Below are 20081 nucleotides of genomic sequence, written 5' to 3'. Positions count from 1 at the left end.
CATTTTACCATCCTCTGACATTCACAGATGCTCTTATCCAGAGCATCTAACAGACCTAAGTGTCATAGGGTCAGCAACGAGTCAGGTCTAAGTGAAGGAGTAATAGGATGTTGTTACCATACCAACATCAATTGGTCCATTTCTTCCAAAGATGTTGTTTACTTCCAAAGTTGTTGTTTTCTTCACATATGTTCCATGAGTAAACCATGTCATTTGATATCCATTTTGCATTGACCTTTTTACCTTCAGCAGTAATGTTTCCACCGTCCTTTTAGTGAGCGGTCCATAGTGAACTCTGAGATGTGATACAGCTGTATAATCACACAAACACAGTCGTTAAATATGATCTGGTCTTATCTCTTCCGTAGCTCCTCTTTTGTAGTTTCTTGCATTGTGCTCCAAAACAGTCTCCTTCATCTAATATAACCTAATTATCCTCCTCTGCTCAGAATCACTGCTCTCTTTGAGGGCCTTCTTTCTATCTTTCTCTTTTTCTTTCTTTCTTTCTCTCTCAGACATCACCCAGAATCAGTAACCTCCAGTAGAGAGACAGAATGGATGCATTTAATACTGCGGATGTGCTTTTCTAAGAGCCAATGTAAAATAAGTTAGTACAAAGGTGGATTCTATAGTACTTTTTCCACTATTTTCTATACAGATCTGAAGTCTGGCCTAATAGAAAAAGTTAGGTGATGCTAATTGAACACAGGTATCTCAATCAAACCGTAATTAAAGAGTCTAGAATCATTATCGTGTTTTCTCTTTCAGCTGTTTCCTACTTTGTTGCTTTACGCTGGATCTTGATAGGATTTGAAAAAGAGATACAACAGAAAGCTGCCCTTGCCTTTAGGATTTTTGCTAGGCTGCAGTCATTTGAGAATTCTAGATTGGCCTTATCAGACAGGCCCTTTGCTGAGGTAGCTGGAGCCTGTCTTCACAGTGAAGCTCTATTCTGTGTAAGTTCAACTTGACCCGTCACAGACAATCAATATACTACAGAAGCTTTCATCAAACCCGATGTGAAACTTTATTTTCTTTTTTATTCTTCAAGCCCAACAAAAACAACAAGAACAACACTTCAAAGCTAGTCTTACCAAGTAGGCCTGCTTCCCTCAGAAAGATCTAACATTCTAGATGTGCCTCCAGAGCTTCTGCCTAGCTCTGTTCCTTGCTGCCATGCCAGACTTGGAGGCTGTTCTAAAGCAAAGTGAATTAGCTTTTAATTTGCAGTGTTTGACTTGTACATGTTCTTTTTTTACAAAATAATTTGGGCCAGGACAGTCCACTCAGTAACAATTGCCACTGTTATCCAGGGAGTTCTGGGTTCCATAGAATTAATACAAATGTACGTACACATCACATAACAATGATGTTACACAGAAGCATATACAGCATACCCAGTAGCATGCGTACCAACGCACAGCTAACACAACATACACAGAATGACACATCAGACGCATTTGCATAAATACAAAATGACACGCAGTGGTCCAAAGAACTGCAGACTGCCTGAGAAAGCATGTTTTTAACTGATGGTTATGCCAGCAGGTACGTTTCCCATTGTTTATAGGCTTTGGCTGGTGCACTCCCAGAAGATGGATGGAGATTCACACCTGAACAGGCCTGACATGTATTCAGGCAGTTTGTGCACTGTCACCTTGAAAACAGTCACTAGGGTGTTGTCAGTGAACCTCTGTTTTATGCGATCCCTCCATGAATGCCCGGTCATGATACGAGCAGCCCTGTTGATGATACGCTGTAGCTAATTTAGGAATGGACATGAGTAATCCAGTATTCTGGTACTGAAATGGACGTTAAAGTTTCATCTTTAACCAGAGATAAAAAAAATTAAAAAAGGATTAAAAAACTATTTAGTGGAATGTGCTTTGTGGCTGCGCGATTGGGCAAATTAAATAAAATTTAGTCTAGAAGACAACGTTAATTTACTTTGACTCTAGTGTTCCACTTCTAAATGTGCGGGGCACAACAAAAAATAAACCAAGCCAAGCATCACACCATTCTTCTCCCTAAACTCCCTTTCCCCTTCGTGTCTCATTCATTCAATTACATTCCGACCACTCCCTCCACACCAGCTCCCGTTAGTCCTACTGTTAGGTGCCTCCTAAGAAGAGGTAGGTTCAGGATAAACAATTGTTTATTGAAAGTCCCAACACAACAACAACAGGTGGGGAAACACACCCAACGAAGTCGCCACACAGGGAAATAACTTAGCACACAGAGGAGAAACCTCTACTCCTAATTACCATCCAAACGGTACGACGACCGTGAGAAAAAACCCTGTGGCGCAACCACGCACCCCTAACAGAGCAACAACAGCAAATAATCCCGCACAAATAATTAGCAGGCAGCAGAGGTTAATAAACCCACCGAAATTAACTACGGTAATAGGACACAGGTGTAAAAAAAAAAAAGACAGACACAAACGAAAAGGAAAAATGGATCGTGACAGCTAGTAGGCCGGCGGCAGCGACTCACTGGCCTAATATGGTGACGAGATGCGGCGTTATGAGGAGGCAGCACGGCAGCAAGCCCGAGAGGCAGCCCCAAAAATGTATTGGGGGGGCACACGGGGAGTGTGGGCTAGAGTGGGCATCGAGCCAGGTGCCATGAAGCTGGCTCAGCGCATCTGGTCTCCAGTGCATCTCCTCGGGCCGGGGTACATGGCACCAGCCTTACGCATGGTGTCCCCGGTTCGCCAGCACAGCCCAGTGCAGGCTATTCCACCTCACCGCACTGGCCTGGCTACGGGGAGCATTCAACCAGGTAAGGTTGGGCAGGCTCGGTGCTCGAGAGCCCCAGTGCGCCTTCACGGTCCGGTTTATGCGGTGCCACCTCCACGCACCAGCCCTCCGGTGGCAGCCCCCCGCACCAGGCTGTCTCTCCGTCTCCTTCCTACAGGTGCTCCCGCATGCTCCCAGCGCTGCCAGGGTCTTCCGTCTGTCCTGAGCTGCCAGAGTCTCCCGTCTGTCCTGAGCTGCCAGAGTCTCCCGTCTGTCCTCAGCTGCGAGAGTCTCCCGTCTGTCCTGAGCTGCCAGAGTCTCCCGTCTGTCCTGAGCTGCCAGAGTCACCCGTCTGTCCTGAGCTGCCAGAGTCACCCGTCTGTCCTGAGCTGCCTGAGTCACCCGTCTGTCCTGAGCTGCCAGAGTCGCCCGTCTGTCCTGAGCTGCCAGAGCTGCCCGTCTGTCCTGAGCTGCCAGAGCCGCCCGTCTGTCCTTAGCTGCCAGAGCCGCCCGTCTGTCCAGAGCTGCCAGAGCCGCCCATCTGTCCTGAGTCAGCCAGGAGCTGCCAGAGCCGTCAATCAGCCAGGAGCTGCCAGAGCTGTCAGTCAGCCAGGAGCTGCCAGAGCCGTCAGTCAGCCAGGAGCTGCCAGAGCCGTCCGTCAGCCAGGAGCTGCCAGAATCGCCCTTCATTCCGGAGCTACCGGAGTCTCCCGCCTGTCCGGTGCTGCCGGAGTCTCCCGTCCGTCCGGTGCTGCCGGAATCTCCCATCCATTCGGGACCCGTGGCTTGGGTCCCCAGTCCGAGGTCGGCGGCGAAAGGTCACCGCGTTAAAGAGCCATGGAGGCGGGTAAAGAGGCGGAGAAGGACTATGGTGGAGTGGGGTCCACGTCCCGCGCCAGAGCCGCCACCGCGGACAGACACCCACCCAGACCCTCCCCTATAGGTTTATAGGTTTAGGTACTGTCCCGTTCTGACCTTAGTTTTTTTGTTATGTCTTTGTTTTAGTATGGTCAGGGTGTGAGTTGGGTGGGTTGTCTATGTTCGTTTTTCTATGTGGTGTTTTTGTGTTTGGCCTGGTATGGTTCTCAATCAGAGGCAGGTGTCGTTAGTTGTCTCTGATTGAGAATCATACTCAGGTAGCCTTTTTCCACCTGTGTTTCGTGGGTGATTATTTTCTGTTTTATGTATGCACCGTACAGGACTGTTTTGGTTTCATTTCGTTCTCTTTGTTGTTTTATTCTTTAGTGTTCTGAGTTATAAAGAAATATAATGAACACTTACCACGCTGCGCATTGGTCCTCCGATCCTTCTTACCTGTACCTACCCGCCTGTCCAACATTACTACTCTGGACGGCTCTGACTTAGAATACGTGGACAACTACAAATACTTAGGTGTCTGGTTAGACTGTAAACTCTCCTTCCAGACCCATATCAAACATCTCCAATCCAAAGTTAAATCTAGAATTGGCTTCCTATTTCGCAACAAAGCATCCTTCACTCATGCTGCCAAACATACCCTTGTAAAACTGACCATCCTACCAATCCTCGACTTTGGCGATGTCAATTACAAAAAAGCCTCCAATACCCTACTCAACAAATTGGATGCAGTCTATCACAGTGCAATCCGTTTTGTCACCAAAGCCCCATATACTACCCACCATTGCAACCTGTACGCTCTCGTTGGCTGGCCCTCGCTTCATACTCGTCGCCAAACCCACTGGCTCCATGTCATCTACAAGACCCTGCTAGGTAAAGTCCCCCCTTATCTCAGCTCGCTGGTCACCATTGCATCTCCCACCTGTAGCACATGCTCCAGCAGGTATATCTCTCTAGTCACCCCCAAAACCAATTCTTTCTTTGGCCGCCTCTCCTTCCAGTTCTCTGCTGCCAATGACTGGAACGAACTACAAAAATCTCTGAAACTGGAAACACTTATCTCCCTCACTAGCTTTAAGCACCAACTGACAGAGCAGCTCACAGATTACTGCACCTGTACATAGCCCACCTATAATTTAGCCCAAACAACTACCTCTTTCCCTACTGTATTTTATTTATTTATTTATTTTGCTCCTTTGCACCCCATTATTTTTATTTCTACTTTGCACATTCTCCCATTGCAAATCTACCATTCCAGTGTTTTACTTGCTATATTGTATTTACTTTGCCACCATGGCCTTTTTGCCTTTACCTCCCTTATCTCACCTCATTTGCTCACATCGTATATAGACTTGTTTATACTGTATTATTGACTGTATGTTTGTTTTACTCCATGTGTAACTCTGTGTCGTTGTATGTGTCGAACTGCTTTGCTTTATCTTGGCCAGGTCGCAATTGTAAATGAGAACTTGTTCTCAACTTGCCTACCTGGTTAAATAAAGGTGAAATAAAAAATAAATAAAAAAAATGCGCGGGGGGTACAGGTTAGTCGAGGTAATTTGTAAAGTAAAGTGACTAGAGTAGTGTAAAGCTCAGCTGGAGTAGTATAAAGCTCGCCGCCATTGGAATCTGGAGCAGTTGAAATGCATTCCCTGTAGTGATCAAATCTTGGTTTGGCGGATGCCAGGATAACGCTACCCGCCCCAATGCATAGTGCCAACTGTGAAGTTTGGTGGAGGAGGAATAATGGCTGTTTTTCATGGGTCAGGCTAGGCACGTTAGTTCCAGTAAAGGGACATTTTAACATACAATTACATTCTAGATGATTCTATGATTCAAACTTTGTAGCAACAGTTTGGGGAAGGCCCTTTGATGTTTCAGTATGACAATGCCCTTGTGCACAAAGTGAGGTCCATACAGAAATGGTTTGTTGAGATTGGTGTGGAAGAACTTGACTGGCCTGCACAGAGCCCTGACTTCAACCCCATCGAACACCTTTGGGATGAATTGGAACACTGACTGCGAGACAGGCCTAATCGGTCAACATCAGGACCTCACTAATGCTCTTGTGGCTTAATGGATGCAAGTCCCTGCAGCAGTGTTATTTTTTATATTTGATATTCTTAAAAGGAGATGGTTTGGGATGAGTTGGGCCGCAGAGTGAAGGAAAAGCAGTCAACAAGTGCTCAGCATATGTGGGAACTCCTTCAAGTCTGTTGGAAAAGCATTCCAGGTGAAGCTGGTTGAGAGAATGCCAAGAGTGTGCAATGCTGTCATCAAAGCAAAGGTTGGCTACTTTGAAGAATTTCAAATATAAAATATATTTTGATTTTTTTAACACTTATTTGGTTACTACGTAGAAAATAGTAAAATATTAAGAAAAACCCTTGAATGAGTAGGTGTGTCCAAACCTTTGACTGGTACTGTAAATGTTTTCAAAATTTCTCCAGCACTGATGTAAGGTCATTTATGTAAATGGAGAACAGTAGGGGTCCAAGCAAACTTGTGGGATTCCATTCCCCACAGGTTCCTGGCCTGACTGCGTGCTCTGCAGTTTGGTGTACTGACTCCTCTTCTGTAAGTATGATATGAAACACTTGATTGCAGTGGTGTCAAAGCTTCCTCAGGAGCTTGTTGGGGTGAACAGTGTCAAAATCTTTCTTCAGATCCAAGAACAGTGCTGCTGTGTCCTCCTGGCTGTTACAAGCCGACTTGATGTTCTACACAACTCTTTGCACTGCAGTAGATGTGCTGTGTATCTTCCTAAAGTGACTTTGATAGGTTGTTGAGTGAGAAATAGTTGACAACCTGTGTGTGCACCAGCCTTTCCAGCACTTTGGAGACAGCACAATTCATACTGGATGGTAGTTGGCCATATCCGATTGTGTGTGCGTCCCACTTTCTATTTTGTGTTAATGGGTTTGTGTGCGTGCATGTCACATCTGATTGTTTGTGTGTTCAGCTTTCTGCCTGTTAGCCTCCTGCATCTGTGTGTTATCCGGAAAGTGAAAGCATTAGTGCGCCATACCTCTCTCAGTTCCTGTTTGTTTGCTGTACTCATAATTTCAGCTATTTACATTTTCACTTCATTCACGTTCACGTCAATTTTGAATGCTTGTTTTACCTGCCCATCTGATGCACTTTTATACTTCCTTCATCTAGCTCTCTGTTTAAATAAAGTTTGGCGTCAGAAAGAAACTGCTGTGCTTCTGATGGAAAAGTGTCTTTACTGATTGTGTGTATAAAAGTTTGGACTTTGACCTGAATGGTAAATAGTCAATTCGATTGACTCCCCAGCCGACACATTTTAGGTCCTTGAATGTCCTTTGTAGGTTCTTAAAGGTTAGCAATAACGTTCCCGATTCCTCTAACGTCCATTTGCCGAATGTTCTGGGTGTCCCAACAGTGTTCCTTTCAGAAACATTCCCTGAGAAATACAGACATGTTTTAAAGTTTCAGTTTGAAATTACTTGAAATGTTTTTACCCATTACACTAAAAGTAACAGCCAGGGCAGATTATTTCATCTGTAACGGTACAAATATTGTCTTAAAGCTACAATCAACAATCCGATCTCTCTCTCTCTTGCAGAGGAGCGGCCTGACTGTTCCAAGGCGCGGTGTGAGGTGCAGTTCTCACCCCGCTGCCCTGAGGACGCGGTGCTAATCGAAGGCTACGCACCCCCTGGAGAGTGCTGTCCCCTGCCCAGCCGCTGTGTCTGCAGCCCTGCAGGGTGCCTGAGGAAGGTGTGCCAGCCTGGGTACCTCAACATCTTGGTAGCCAAGGGCTCTGGAAAGCCTGGAGAATGCTGCGACCTGTACGAGTGCAAACCAGGTACACTAGCTACCAATAACAATTTCTAGCAACTATTTGTGACATGGTAATATTGTTTTCTGATTCTGATACTTAGCTCATTGTAGTAATAATAATAATAATAATAAATATGATTATTATTAGATTCCATTTTCTGAACGCATTTCCCAAGCACAATGCCCAAATTGTAGGCTACATATGAATGTGTTTACACTCATGAATGGCAGCTGCATCCTTCCGACAGTGGTTTATCACCTCGAGTTGTGTTGTAATGAAGGCCCTAGCCCACAGAAGGAGTGGTTGCCAGAATAGGAATGTGCTGGTGCCGTGATCTCCTTGTTCACATTAACAGACAGCATGACATGTCACGTTGCAGTTAAAATACTGACACGTCTGTTTTCTTAACAAACGCTACTCCCATTGTGTTCTTCTACAAGATATTTCATGGTTGTCTCTGTGTTATGCCCTCCCTACAGGTATGCTATCTTAATTTGATCACTCTGTGATCGCAGAAAATGTTTCTGCATTGCAGGAAATGTAAATTGTAGTCTATTCGAGGTTTAAAAAGGCTTTTAAAGTTTGTAATTTTCACTTAAAAATGTCAGACTTGATTTCCCCTTCCGAATAATGTATCAACCCCTACAAAAAATGTCCATTAATAATTCACATTTCCTGTTGCTGCAAGATTGTTTTCCTGCTGTGAGAAACTGTTCAAATTAACATACCTAATGCAGCTCTGATGACTCTCTCTGTGTTGTGTCCTACCTAGGGTTTAGTGTGGACTACAGCACTAATGGTTGTCTCTGTGTTTTACCCTACTGTACCTAGTGTTTAGTGTGGACTGCAGCACAGTGGAGTGTCCTCTTGTCCAGCAGGTTCAGTGTCCACCAGACAGTTATGAGACCCAGGTGCGTCTCACCGCGGACGGCTGCTGCACCCTTCCCACCAGGTGTGCCTCGAACTTCCCCTGAATGCAACAATCAATGCACTTTCTTTGGCTGTTATATAAAGTAGTCAGGTATGATGTTTACTAACTCTACGAATCCCCCTCTCTCTAGGTGTGAGTGTTTGCCTGGTCTGTGCAGTTTCCCGCAATGCACCGTGGAGAGCTCCCCCCAGGTGGTCTCCCGCGGCGATGGTACCCCCGGGCGATGCTGTGATGTGTACGAGTGTATCAACGGTGAGCTTGGCCCTTCTCTCTCCCTCTGCTTGGCGCTGAACTGCACAGCACCAGTCTCACTGTGTCTGAGCTGTTATGCAGGGTGATGGTAAAGCCCAGAATATTGTGCCAGGCCAGCTAACGGGGGAGGTTTGGAGATAAGCACTAAGACGAGAAAATATTTACACTGAATATATTTACACTCGGTGGGCGTATTTGATAAATATAACCGCATACCTTGCTGGATGTTAGGTGGAACCCGCTATGTGAAAATCCTTCTAACAACAGGATAGCATATTGACTGATGAAGAGGGTTGTGTTGGTGGCATGTACTCGGTGGGAGGATGGCAAATGTCAAATATCTTTTGATTTGTTTAACACTTTTTTGGTTACTACATGATTCCATATGTGTTATTTCATAGTTTAGATGTCTTCACTATTACTCTACAATGTAGAAAATAGTAAAAAATAAAGAAAAACCCTTGAATGAGTTGATGTGTCCAAACTTTTGACTGGTACTGTATACAAATTAGAGCTTAAACAGATGGGTTTATTGGTGTTAAAATAGTGTCACGCAGCCTGTCATTTTTGCATTTATACTTTTTCATAAGGACAACGACAAGTTGAATGTTGGACGACAAAGTTCATGATGTCACTGCGACAACTGTATACAGACATGTCGATAGACGTATTATACACCAGCCTTTAGTCTTGACATCTTTGTTGTTTAGTTCACTACCGTACTCACTCTGTTTAGCAGAAGGCCTCACATGTGAATCCTTAAAGAGATGGGCGGGGCTAAGGCTTAGTAGAATGCTGAATTGGTATGAGCAAAGATGATCTCTCCAGTAGGTGTACCAAAATATTCAAGGGACATTTTCTGAAAAGTGGGGTTACAAGTTTATCAACTTTCAAAGCAGAATTACTTTCCCAATTTTCCTCAACTGTAGTGTATGATATACCATTTTTTACTTTTATCCAATGTAAAAAAAAACACAATTTCAAATTTTGCTACATAAGACTGAATCGAGCCGGCCAGTCACAAATTAGCGAGAGAGGAGGTTGAATGGGCAGAAGATTATTTTCATATTAAAGCAAATTCTCAAGGATTTACTAAGCCCACATGAGCGGTGGTGAACTTTCAAGTGTGAGCTAGCCATTAAAATAATAATTTCAAGACCTTGCATTTAAAATAAAGAAATCTCCAGTATATTTACTCTGAGAGGAGGTCTAAGAGAGCCATGGCATACTGTATGTTGTAAATGATGTGGGGAAAAGCAAATCTAGCGAGGAGGAGATTTTTCTGTTGGTTGACGTTGGGGCGACAGGGGAGAGGGTGTGACAGGCAGTGCAGCGCTTCCCTTCCCCTCTTAGCCCTATTAGCTAGAACAAACATCTGTTGGCGATGTAGAGCCAGGGGTCTGTGTCATCCCTACATCCTGATGTGAAATTGCCTTTTGTATATTTACTGATTTCAGAACAAAGAGACAAGCGTTCAGAGATCTACCCTCAGAACATCAAAGCACCAAACAGAAATATACACTGATTGAACAGCTGGCTCTATGGTGGCTTTATCTGTCTGCCTGAAGGGAAAGAGGGAGCTGGAACTAATATTCTCCAGCCGAAGGGGGTGGAGGGTGGAAAGGAAACGGGGAGTGAAGATGAACTCATCCCAAAGGGTGGAAACTGAACTGGGGATCAATAGAACAGCTGCTGTTGAGTCAGGTCACCCCTGTAACACACACACACACACACACACACACATCACCCCTGCAACACTACAGCTCTGTTGTAATACTACCTGAACTCTTCAAGGTTTTCTGTGACTCCCAGTAATTAAGATAAAACAAATGAATGCCAAACACACAAAGACACCATGGTAAACCCCCACTCTCAAGACATGCACAACCACTGTTTAGTGAAAGAGCTACAGATACTGAGGTATTTCTACACTATTATTGTTGTGTGTGTGTGTGTGTGTGTGTGTGTGTGTGTGTGTGTGTGTGTGTGTGTGTGTGTGTGTGTGTGTGTGTGTGTGTTACAGGGGTGACCTGACTCAACAGCAGCTGTACTATTGATCCCCAGTTCAGTTTCCACCCTTTGGGATGAGTTCATCTTCACTCCCCGTTTCCTTTCCACCCTCCACCCCCCCGTGTGTGTGTTATCATCCTACTTACATAGGTGTTCTAAGTAATTGATAAGCACATATGTCTGGCTGCTCAATATGGCTGACACACTGTTTGTGTGTGTGTGTGTGTGTGGAACAACATGCTGTTCTCAATCAATGACTATTCACAGTTTTCCAGTGTTTCGCTACTGGGGAACTGAAATTCCAACAGCTGTGTTATGGTGGTCGTAGGACAATCTGTACTCCGCAGATAAGCGTAAATTCAGACTCCTTGATTTAGCTGTTAAACTTGATTTCACCATTGCTTTTTCCTCCATTGTGTGCCCATTCGTTTAATGAAAGGCAGTTGAATGGACATAAAATATTTAATGTTACATGTTTCATGTTAAAAGCATTAAAGCTTGCAGACTTATCAAAGAACTAAAGGACATCATGTCTGTCATCTAATGCTACCTCCTCACAACCATCTGTCTTGGAAGAACCATTCAGGGAAGACAAACAGGCCAGGACATAGGAAAGAAGGTTTGACTGGATGAACTGTGGAAGCCATCTGCAAACAGTGGTGTCTGCAGGCTTCTGTTGTCCCACTCTGACAGCAAATGTTAGCAACAGCAGATGAGACAGTTGAGGCACCCGCAGAGCATGTTTGTAATGGCCTTTGAGCAGCAGGCACACACACACACACACACACACACACACACACACACAGTTAGGTACTAGCTAGCTTCCTCCTCAGACGGTGATGTCACTCTCCTGCAGGGGAGATAAGCGTTTTATCAGGCTGTGTGTGTGTGTGTGTGTGTGTGTGTGTGTGTGTGTGTGTGTGTGTGTGTGTGTGTGTGTGTGTGTGTGTGTGTGTGTGTGTGCGTGCGTGCGTGCGTGCGTGCGTGCGTGCGTGCGTGCGTGCGTGCGTGTGTGTGTGTGTGTGCGTGCGTGACCGGGATCACTCCTTCAGCCAGCTAATCGATCCCCGTGATCCAGGAGAACTTTCCTGCAATGCAGGAAATGTAAAACTTGTAGTGTTTTTGCGGTTTATTTCCACTTTAACATTTCAGTCTTACATTTTCCTTTAAGAAAATTGTATCAACCCCTTCAAAAATGTCCATTAATTATAATCCAGATACTAATTTTAATTTCCTGTTGCTGCAGGGTTCTTTTCCTGTTGTAGCAAACGGGGTCAAATTAAGATCCTACATCTGTACACTACAACTTATGCTGCATTTAGTGGAGCTATATGTTTTATAGATGTGCCTGTTGTGTCTTTATTTTTAGCCACTTGTTTATCCGTCTGTGGTGCGCTCTACTGTCTTTCCGAGCGTCATGCTCGCAAAAGGAGCAGTAAAAGCTGCTAATCTCTGTTGGCACTTATGGCAGGTACACTTAAAGTTGGCATTTCTATTGAATGTGTGTGGCATTTGGATCGAGTGTGTAAAGTGCTACTATTGCAAGTGGACATGCAGGTCTGTCCTTTATTCAATGGTAGCAGAAGGCCACTCATGCTTGAAGGAGGCAGTTGAGAGGAGCCTTCTGCCAGGAATACGAGGAGACTCACATATTTGAGCAATCTTGTTGACTCGCTACTGAATTTGTTAACTTATCATTTTTGTTGTTAGCAGTTGATGTTATTCTTTAATAACACAGACCCCAAAGCAAATCAGGGGGAGGAAAATAGGTTCATTCAAAGAGGATAAATCATAAATGGTATGCTGAGAGGTAGATGGTAGATGGTCGTTCATTCCCTGTCATCAGTGATTCTCTCTCAGTGAATCTCCCCTGAACAAAGGGACAGGAGGTAGTTTATAACCCAGCCCTAGCTTGTGGTTGTCCAATTAGAATTCCTTGCAATAAAACTGTGCCAATGGTCAAATAACAAGTATCTTATTTCAGACTCAATATATAGACAAAATCCTCCCATGTCTCTGCATTAATCCCCTATTACAGAAAAAAACACTATTTCCATTGATCGTTAGTACTCTATTGACTTTTAGTCCTCTTGACCTTTAATCCTGGATTGATCTCTCGTCCTCTGTCTCTGCATTGTGTATTTATCTTCTAAATATTCTTATACTCCCCCCTAAACCATTTAAAAAATACATATACTTCAAATGTATTTTAAGAAACCAATAGAAAACATGAAAAAATAGACAGTATAAAAAAACATTAGCAGTAAGCATAAAATCATTCACATTAAACCTTGCATTTCTATAAATCACAAAGGACATATTGTACTTGCTGTTATAATAAGAAATAGATTTCAAACAAAGTTATAGATAATAAGTATTAACAGGTGTAATGTTGATGTCCCTTACGATTCCTACCACATCCTGTATTAGGAGGAAACTCACACAAAAAAATAATTGTCTACAAGACAATAATATTCAATCGTCCTGTTGGCAAGGTAATCATTCATCAAGTCCTTTAAAAGTGATCAGCTCTTCCACACTGGTATCAGTCCCACTTAAATAACTATTAGAAATTATGTTCTGACGGTCTGCCGGTAGTGAGGAATTCTTCTTCCGTTCCACTGGTTGCACTTCACCGGAGATCTTGTAACGTGTCAGGTACAGTCCTTGAATCGAAGGATATTGCTTCAGCTTCAGACTGTAGATTCTCATAACCTGTAACGAAGGAAACAAAAAAGTGAAAGTAACATGTCCTGGTTTCAATAGAAATTGATATTTCACATAGATTTCCCTAAGTAAGTATGTCCCGATTTTACGGAAAGAGTTGGACATTTCACCTAGATATCCCTAATATGATGACTGCAATATACAACATAGAAGCTTATCAGGTTCTGATCATCTTACTATGCTTCTTCACCCGAGATTGGCCCCTGATTGCTAACCGATCAGTTATTTATTCTATTCTTATATTTCTTATATTCTTATTCTTGTCATCAAAATGGACAACCTTGCAATGAGTGACATGTATCCATCGTGATTTTCCCTGGACTTTTACTGCTGACCTCGTTATGAGCAAAACTTGATAAGGACCTTCCCATCTTGGTCCTAATGTCTCTGTTACATATTTTTTTTACCATCACACTCTGTCCTGGTACTACGTCATGTTCCCCCTCGGGACTTATTCCCCACGTCTCTTTTACTTGTCTGTCTGCTTCCCCTACTGCATTAGAGAGTTGTATGCAATAGCATTGTGTCACTCATAAAGCTTTTCTCAAATCTAACGTGCCTGTCACTTTCACATTGTCCATTGTAGCTGACCAGACTGCCTCCCTCACACCCCCCTTCACAATGCTTGAACCATCTGTGTATAAGACAAACTCAGGGTTTTTCTGACGGATGACTCTTAGTAAACCCATCAGAGAGCTGATCCAAAACCAACTCACAACAGTAATGTTGAAGTAATGTGGTATCTGGAGGACGCATCAGAGTAGCTGGATTACATAGTGTGCCATGTTGTATGATGATGTTAGGAGCCTCCAACACCATTGACTATTTGTTCCAGCGAGCAGCTGTGACCTGTGCAGCTCGATTCATTGTCAAAAGAGTATGAACAGCATGTGGACACTTGATGGTAAGATGTTGGTTGAGAACAAGCGATGCCACCATCGACACAGTGACGTAAGTAGCCTGCATAGCTCTGAGACAGGGACCCCATCCCAATGCCACATCATCCAACTTCTTTGAATAGTAGCCTACAGGTTTCTGACAATCACCATGGTCTTGTGTCAGCACTGAGGTCATGTAGCCATCTTTCTCAGCCACAAAGAGGGTGAACGCTTGGCCTGAGTCTGGAATGCCCAAAGCTGGTACTGATGACAAAGCTAGTTTGAGCTTGCCAAAAACCTCTTTATGTTATTCCTTGAAGGCTACATTCTTTTGAATCAGGGTCTCCCTTGAGGAGGTCGTTAAGGAGTTGTGCAATTTCGGCGAAGGAGTCCACCCAGCATCTGTTGTAGTTGCACCAGCCCATGAAGGAGCGAAGTTCTTTAATAGTAGTGGGCTCTTTGGCAGCTTGTATGACAGCCATGCGACTTTGTGTCATCTCTCTTTTTCCCTGTGAGACCAGTTGACCAAGGTAGATAACCTGTGATTGCATGAGTTGGGCCTTCTTAGGGCTAGCTTTATGGCCTTTGGCATTCAAGTGGTCTAACAGTGATTTTAGGTCCTCAGCATGTGTTTTTTCATATTCTAAGGCCAACAATATATCAATGCCTGATGGTAAATCAAATAACTATTACGAAGGCCCATAGGAGCACTAGTCTACTAATACTGTTGACCATCCACAGAAAAAGCAAACCACGGACCTCTGGATGTAAGGGTACTGACCAGAACCCATTAGCCATATCAATGACTGAGAACACAGAGTGAACAGGTGACAATGAGGAAAAAGTGGTTGAAGTGTCAGCCACCAGTGGAGTGAGCTTGGAGATAGCTTCATTTGCATTCCTGTAGTCCACAGTCACTCGCCAGTCCCCACTTGATCTTTTCACTGGCCATTCTGGGCTATTAGAGGCAGAATGTGTCTTTTCAACTATACCCATGTCCCATAGATCTTTAATCTCTACTTTTCTAGCAACCTTAGCTTCCTTGCTAATGGGATATTGTTTTGTGCAAGGTGGGCAACACCTGTCAAGCACATTCGTTCCATATCCAAAGTTCCACACTAATTTTTCTTCTTAGTCCAAATATAATCAAGGCCTAAAATTGGTTGTTCAAATGAGCCCTGCATCAATCTTCATTGGACCAATAGAAATTGATAATGGTTTGGTTTGTTTCATATCTGTCCCCCTCCCCTCATGTTCAGGTGGTGGAGGGAAGTGTGAAGTGCAATTGAGATTGCATTATCTATGGATATTTTCTTTATTTCATTTTTTTAATTTAACCAGGCAAGTCAGTCTATGGATCTGTTGTGGCGGTATGTGAATTGGAGTGGGTCCAGGGTCTGGGATGATGGTGTTGATGTTTGTCATGACCAGCCTTTCAAAACACTTCATAATTACATCTCACGTCACTGATCTAACCAGAGTTTGTTTAAGGTACCGGTATTAAAGTAGTAATCTCTCAAATAGCGGACTGCCGGCTGCCTCTGTTGAACATTCCAAGGCTCCTTCATAACTTGATGTGTGGTAATCTAACCATGGCTGTAAGAGAGAACACATTGTTCCGTCTGGCTTTCTCCATGTCATCCCAGAGCAGGCAGAACAACCCGGCCCTATACACAGCTAGGGCTTATCCCTGGGCTAATTGCTTAAGGTCTGGTACACACACTGCTATGGATGGGTGAAGCCTGGGGCTGACACAGCAAAGATATTACTCAAAAAGGGAAAAGGAGCCTCTGAAAAACCGACAGCATGAGCTCAAGACGTTTAAGGTGGTTTCCTGTCTCTCTCTCAGACCATGTGTTGAGTAGATTACATAAACTGTCAATCACCTGCCTCACCATGGCGACCAACCATTCATCATGTTTCAACCAGCAATCTGCCCTCTTCTCTTCTCTCTCAGCCCTCAAATGGGCAGCCTGAATAAACTTGAACTGACCTAAGCATGAAAGATCTGAAAGTCAAAACTTTGTGTTCTGCTTTCATCAGAAAGAATCATGTCTGATCCATAGAGATAGATAAATAAGTACTCATATAGTCTGTCAGTCACTGTGTGCATGTGTGTTATACATCTGATATATGTTTATGCAAAGTCTCTTGGGAAAATTGAGAGACATTATAAGAATATTTCGAAGATAAATACACAACGCAGAGACAGAGGACGAAAAAGTCAATAGAGTACCAATGATCAATGGAAATTGTGTTTTTTCTGTAATAAGGGAGTAATGCAGAGACATGGGAGAAATTTGTCTTTATATTGAGTCTGAAATAGGATACTTGTTATTTGGCCATTGGCACAGTTTTATTGCAAGGAATTATAATTGGTCAACTACAAGCTAGGGCTGGGTTATAAACTACATCCTGTCCGTTCATTCAGGGGAAATTCATTAAGAGAGAATCATTGATGACAGGGAAGGAACGACCATCTACCATCTAACTCTCAGCATACCATCTATGATTTATCCTCTTTGAATGAACCTATTTTCCTCCCCCTGATTTGCTTTGGGGTCTGTGTTATTAAAGAATAACATCAACTGCTAACATTTGGTGCCGTGACCAGAATGATTTGGTCTCAAGAACAACAACAAAAACTCAACTGTGTGTTGATCCAGAAGAAAGAGAGAAGGCTGAGCGCAACCCACTTTGGGAGAGTCAACTCTAAATCTCCCAATTGATGGCAGAAGTGCTGGGTGAGTCTAGACCAATATAATTTTAAAAGAACCAAATCAGGTTAAAATTTGCTCAAACATATGGAGGACCCTTTGTTCCTTCAATCCACCCTCCGGCTGAGTTGCGCAAGGATGATCGGGTTTCAAGCATCAGCATCTCCAAAACAGTTGTATGAATGATCAAAAACGTTGAAACATCCCCTAGAAGTGGGTATGAAAACGTTGGACCATTTGAAGCGTTATAAGAAACTCTACTATCTACACCCTTATGATGGGTTACAGTTATTAGCCTTTGTTAGAACAACCGTGAACATGGTATACTTGAAGATAATGTTGATAGAGCTGTGGGTGAGCAAGATGTGGTCAATGGATGGAGAGCCATACATATTTTCCTTAAGGTTCTAACCAATGCAACCACCAATTGGGGAGAGATAACCAAATGTATTCATAACCCAAAATAACATTTTTTTGAATTTGAAGAAAGGTTTAGAGCAGAGGTGGTTAGACACTGTGGGTTACCTGACATGGAAGATGAGATACACTCAATTCTTCCAAAAATGGGGCCGTCACTCATCAGCTGATGCAATCCATAAATGATGATTTGTGAAAAACTTTTGTTTCCACAACTAATGACTGGGGGAGACAAAACTACGGTGACATCAGACAGACTGTCACGACTGGACAGGGACATCAATCAACATAATAAACTGTCTGTTATCAGAGTTGTGCAGGTTCCGAGTGAAACCAACAACATTATTCGTTCAGCAGAAGAGAAAGCTGATGTATGTTATTATTGTGGGATTTCTGGTCACTGGCAACGAGAATGTCGGAAGAGAAAACGTGTCCTTATGAGGAATGGCCAAGAGAAGCAGGGAACGTCTAAGGGAAAATGGAATCAGACCAACAGCCCCAACAACACAATGTTCATGCAGAAATTTAAGAAGCTTTCTCCGGTTCAGCAGCAGAGTTTACATCCCATCTCAGCTGGTGTACATATGAAATTGGAGGGACTATATGTAAACATGATGGTTAACAACTTTGCAGTAGATTTTTTTTGTAGATACGGGTGCTGAAGTCACTGTATTGCCCATATCTTTTGCAAAACATATACAGTGGGGCAAAAAAGTATTTAGTCAGCCACCAATTGTGCAAGTTCTCCCACTTAAAAAGATGAGAGAGGCCTGTAATTTTCATCATAGGTACACTTCAACTATGACAGAAAAAATGAGAATAAAAATCCAGGACTGACTTAGCAGTGTGGTGCCAGGACAACAACCTCTCCCTCAACGTAAGTTAGACCTAGGAGCTGATTGTGGATTACAGGAGAAAGACGAGAGAGCATGCCCCCATCCACATTGATGAGGCTGCAGTGGAGCAGGTCAAAAGTGCAAGGTCCTTGGCGTCCACGTCACTAAGGACTTAACATGGTCCACACCCACCCGCACAGTTGTGAAGAGGGCACAACAGCGCTTCTTCCCCCTCAGGAGGCTGAAAAGATTTGGCATGGGCCCTCAGCTCCTCAAAAAGTTAATTTCCAAAATACATGCATATAGGTTCCACTTTCAGAGGTACATCTTTTAAAGTTAGGAGAGATGCCCGTTTTCAATCTATGGAGTCTCAAAGGAGTGTAATAAAATTTGTACAAACATTTGTAATTAGATTCTTTCATTTTTACATTAGTAGAGGTGCAGTATACCCTGTCGCAAACCTCCGCCCATAACTCATCACTGATAGTCAGACCAAGGTCCTTTTCCCAGATTATTTTCAAAGGAGTGAAGGAGGAGCATCCTTTCTCAGAAAGGAGTCTATAGATATAAGATATTTTGCCTTTAATGGATTGTGCTGTGACAAGAAGGGTTTCAACTTCATTCAACTGAGTTCTAAACCTCCTCTTGGAAGTAAATGAGGAAATGACATGTCTAATTTGAAGATATTGAAAAAACAAAATGGGATCTTGGCACATTGAATTAACTGCAGAGCTCTTGAAAGGATTTCAGTGTAGTGGTTTTCTGATGAAATAGGTCTGAAAAGGTCCTGATTCCTAGAGTATGCCAAAGAATAAAGTTGGCATCCTTCAGGACTTTTGGCAAGTCTTGGTTGCCTACTATGGGTGAGTGGGAGGAAATGCCCAGGTATTTCTTACAGTCCCTCCACGCTAGTAGGATGCTGTAAATCACAAAGGTTTTGGCTATATAATATAATTGAGCTTAGTGGCAATGAACCACATGATTGGGCTTCTATCGGAATCCACTTTGACTCTTGTCTGTTTGTGATCCATGTTAGCATGTTGCGGATTTGGGCAGACCAGTAGTACAATTGAAGGGAGGGAAGGGCAAGACCACCCTCGGATTCAGGTTTCGATAGAGTGGAGAACTTGATCCTAGGTTTTTTATTGCCCCATATAAATTTGGTGATGCTTTGGTTAGTTGTTTTGAAAAAGGAAACTGGGAGATAGCATGGGATCATCTGATATAAATAGTTCAGTCTAGGGAGGATGTTCATACGGATGACATTAATTCTTCCTACTAAGCTAATTGGGAGGGAGATCCAGGTTTGGAGATCGTTCTTGATTCGATCCAGGAGTTGAAGATAGTTTTCCTTGAAAAGGCTATTCAGATCTGGTGTTATGAAGATCCCAAGGTATTGAAACCCCTGTGTCTTCCATTGGAATGGACATAGTGTCTTCATAGAGCTGGTGAGTGTAAGATTGAGAGGGCAGACAGTGGATTTGTTCAAATGTATCTTATAACCTGAAAACTTGCCATACTGAGCAATTGTGTCTAAAATGGGAGGAATTTCTCAGGGTTGGATATGTAGAGAAAGACATTGTCCGCGTAAAGCGAAATCTTGTGCTACAGGCCACCTGCAGAAACACCCGTAATACTTGGATTGCTCCTTATCAACTCTGCCAGCGGCTCCGCCCCCAACAAGAAGAGCAGGGGGGACAGCGAGCACCCTTGTCTTGTGCCCCGTCCCAAAGGGAATCTGTCAGAATTCAGTCCGTTAGTAGTCACCATGGCATTTGGATGAGAGTATAGTGATTTGATCCATTTAATAAAGTTTGGGCCCATATTGAACTTTTCTAAGACTGAGAACAGAAAGCTCCACTCCATTCTGTCGAATGACTTCTCAGCA

The 20081-nt window shown here is 43.4% G+C and overlaps 1 protein-coding gene across 1 annotated transcript in view; it reads left to right on the top strand.

The window, feature by feature from the left end:
* crim1 (cysteine rich transmembrane BMP regulator 1 (chordin-like)) overlaps positions 1–20081 on the top strand; it is a 173399-nt gene that overhangs the window by 78593 nt on the left and 74725 nt on the right. Inside the window, exons 3-5 of the mRNA XM_021585125.3 lie at positions 7207–7449; positions 8257–8377; positions 8487–8608. Of these exons, the coding sequence (XP_021440800.2) occupies positions 7207–7449; positions 8257–8377; positions 8487–8608 (486 nt within the window). The remainder of the gene's footprint in view (positions 1–7206; positions 7450–8256; positions 8378–8486; positions 8609–20081) is intronic.

The sequence above is a fragment of the Oncorhynchus mykiss genome, chromosome 25, assembly GCF_057628025.1.
Source record: "Oncorhynchus mykiss isolate SJ-2025 chromosome 25, ASM5762802v1, whole genome shotgun sequence".
Lineage (NCBI taxonomy): Eukaryota > Metazoa > Chordata > Actinopteri > Salmoniformes > Salmonidae > Oncorhynchus > Oncorhynchus mykiss.
Note: the sequence above shows the minus strand (reverse complement) of the source record. Positions and strands in the feature narration are given on the sequence as shown.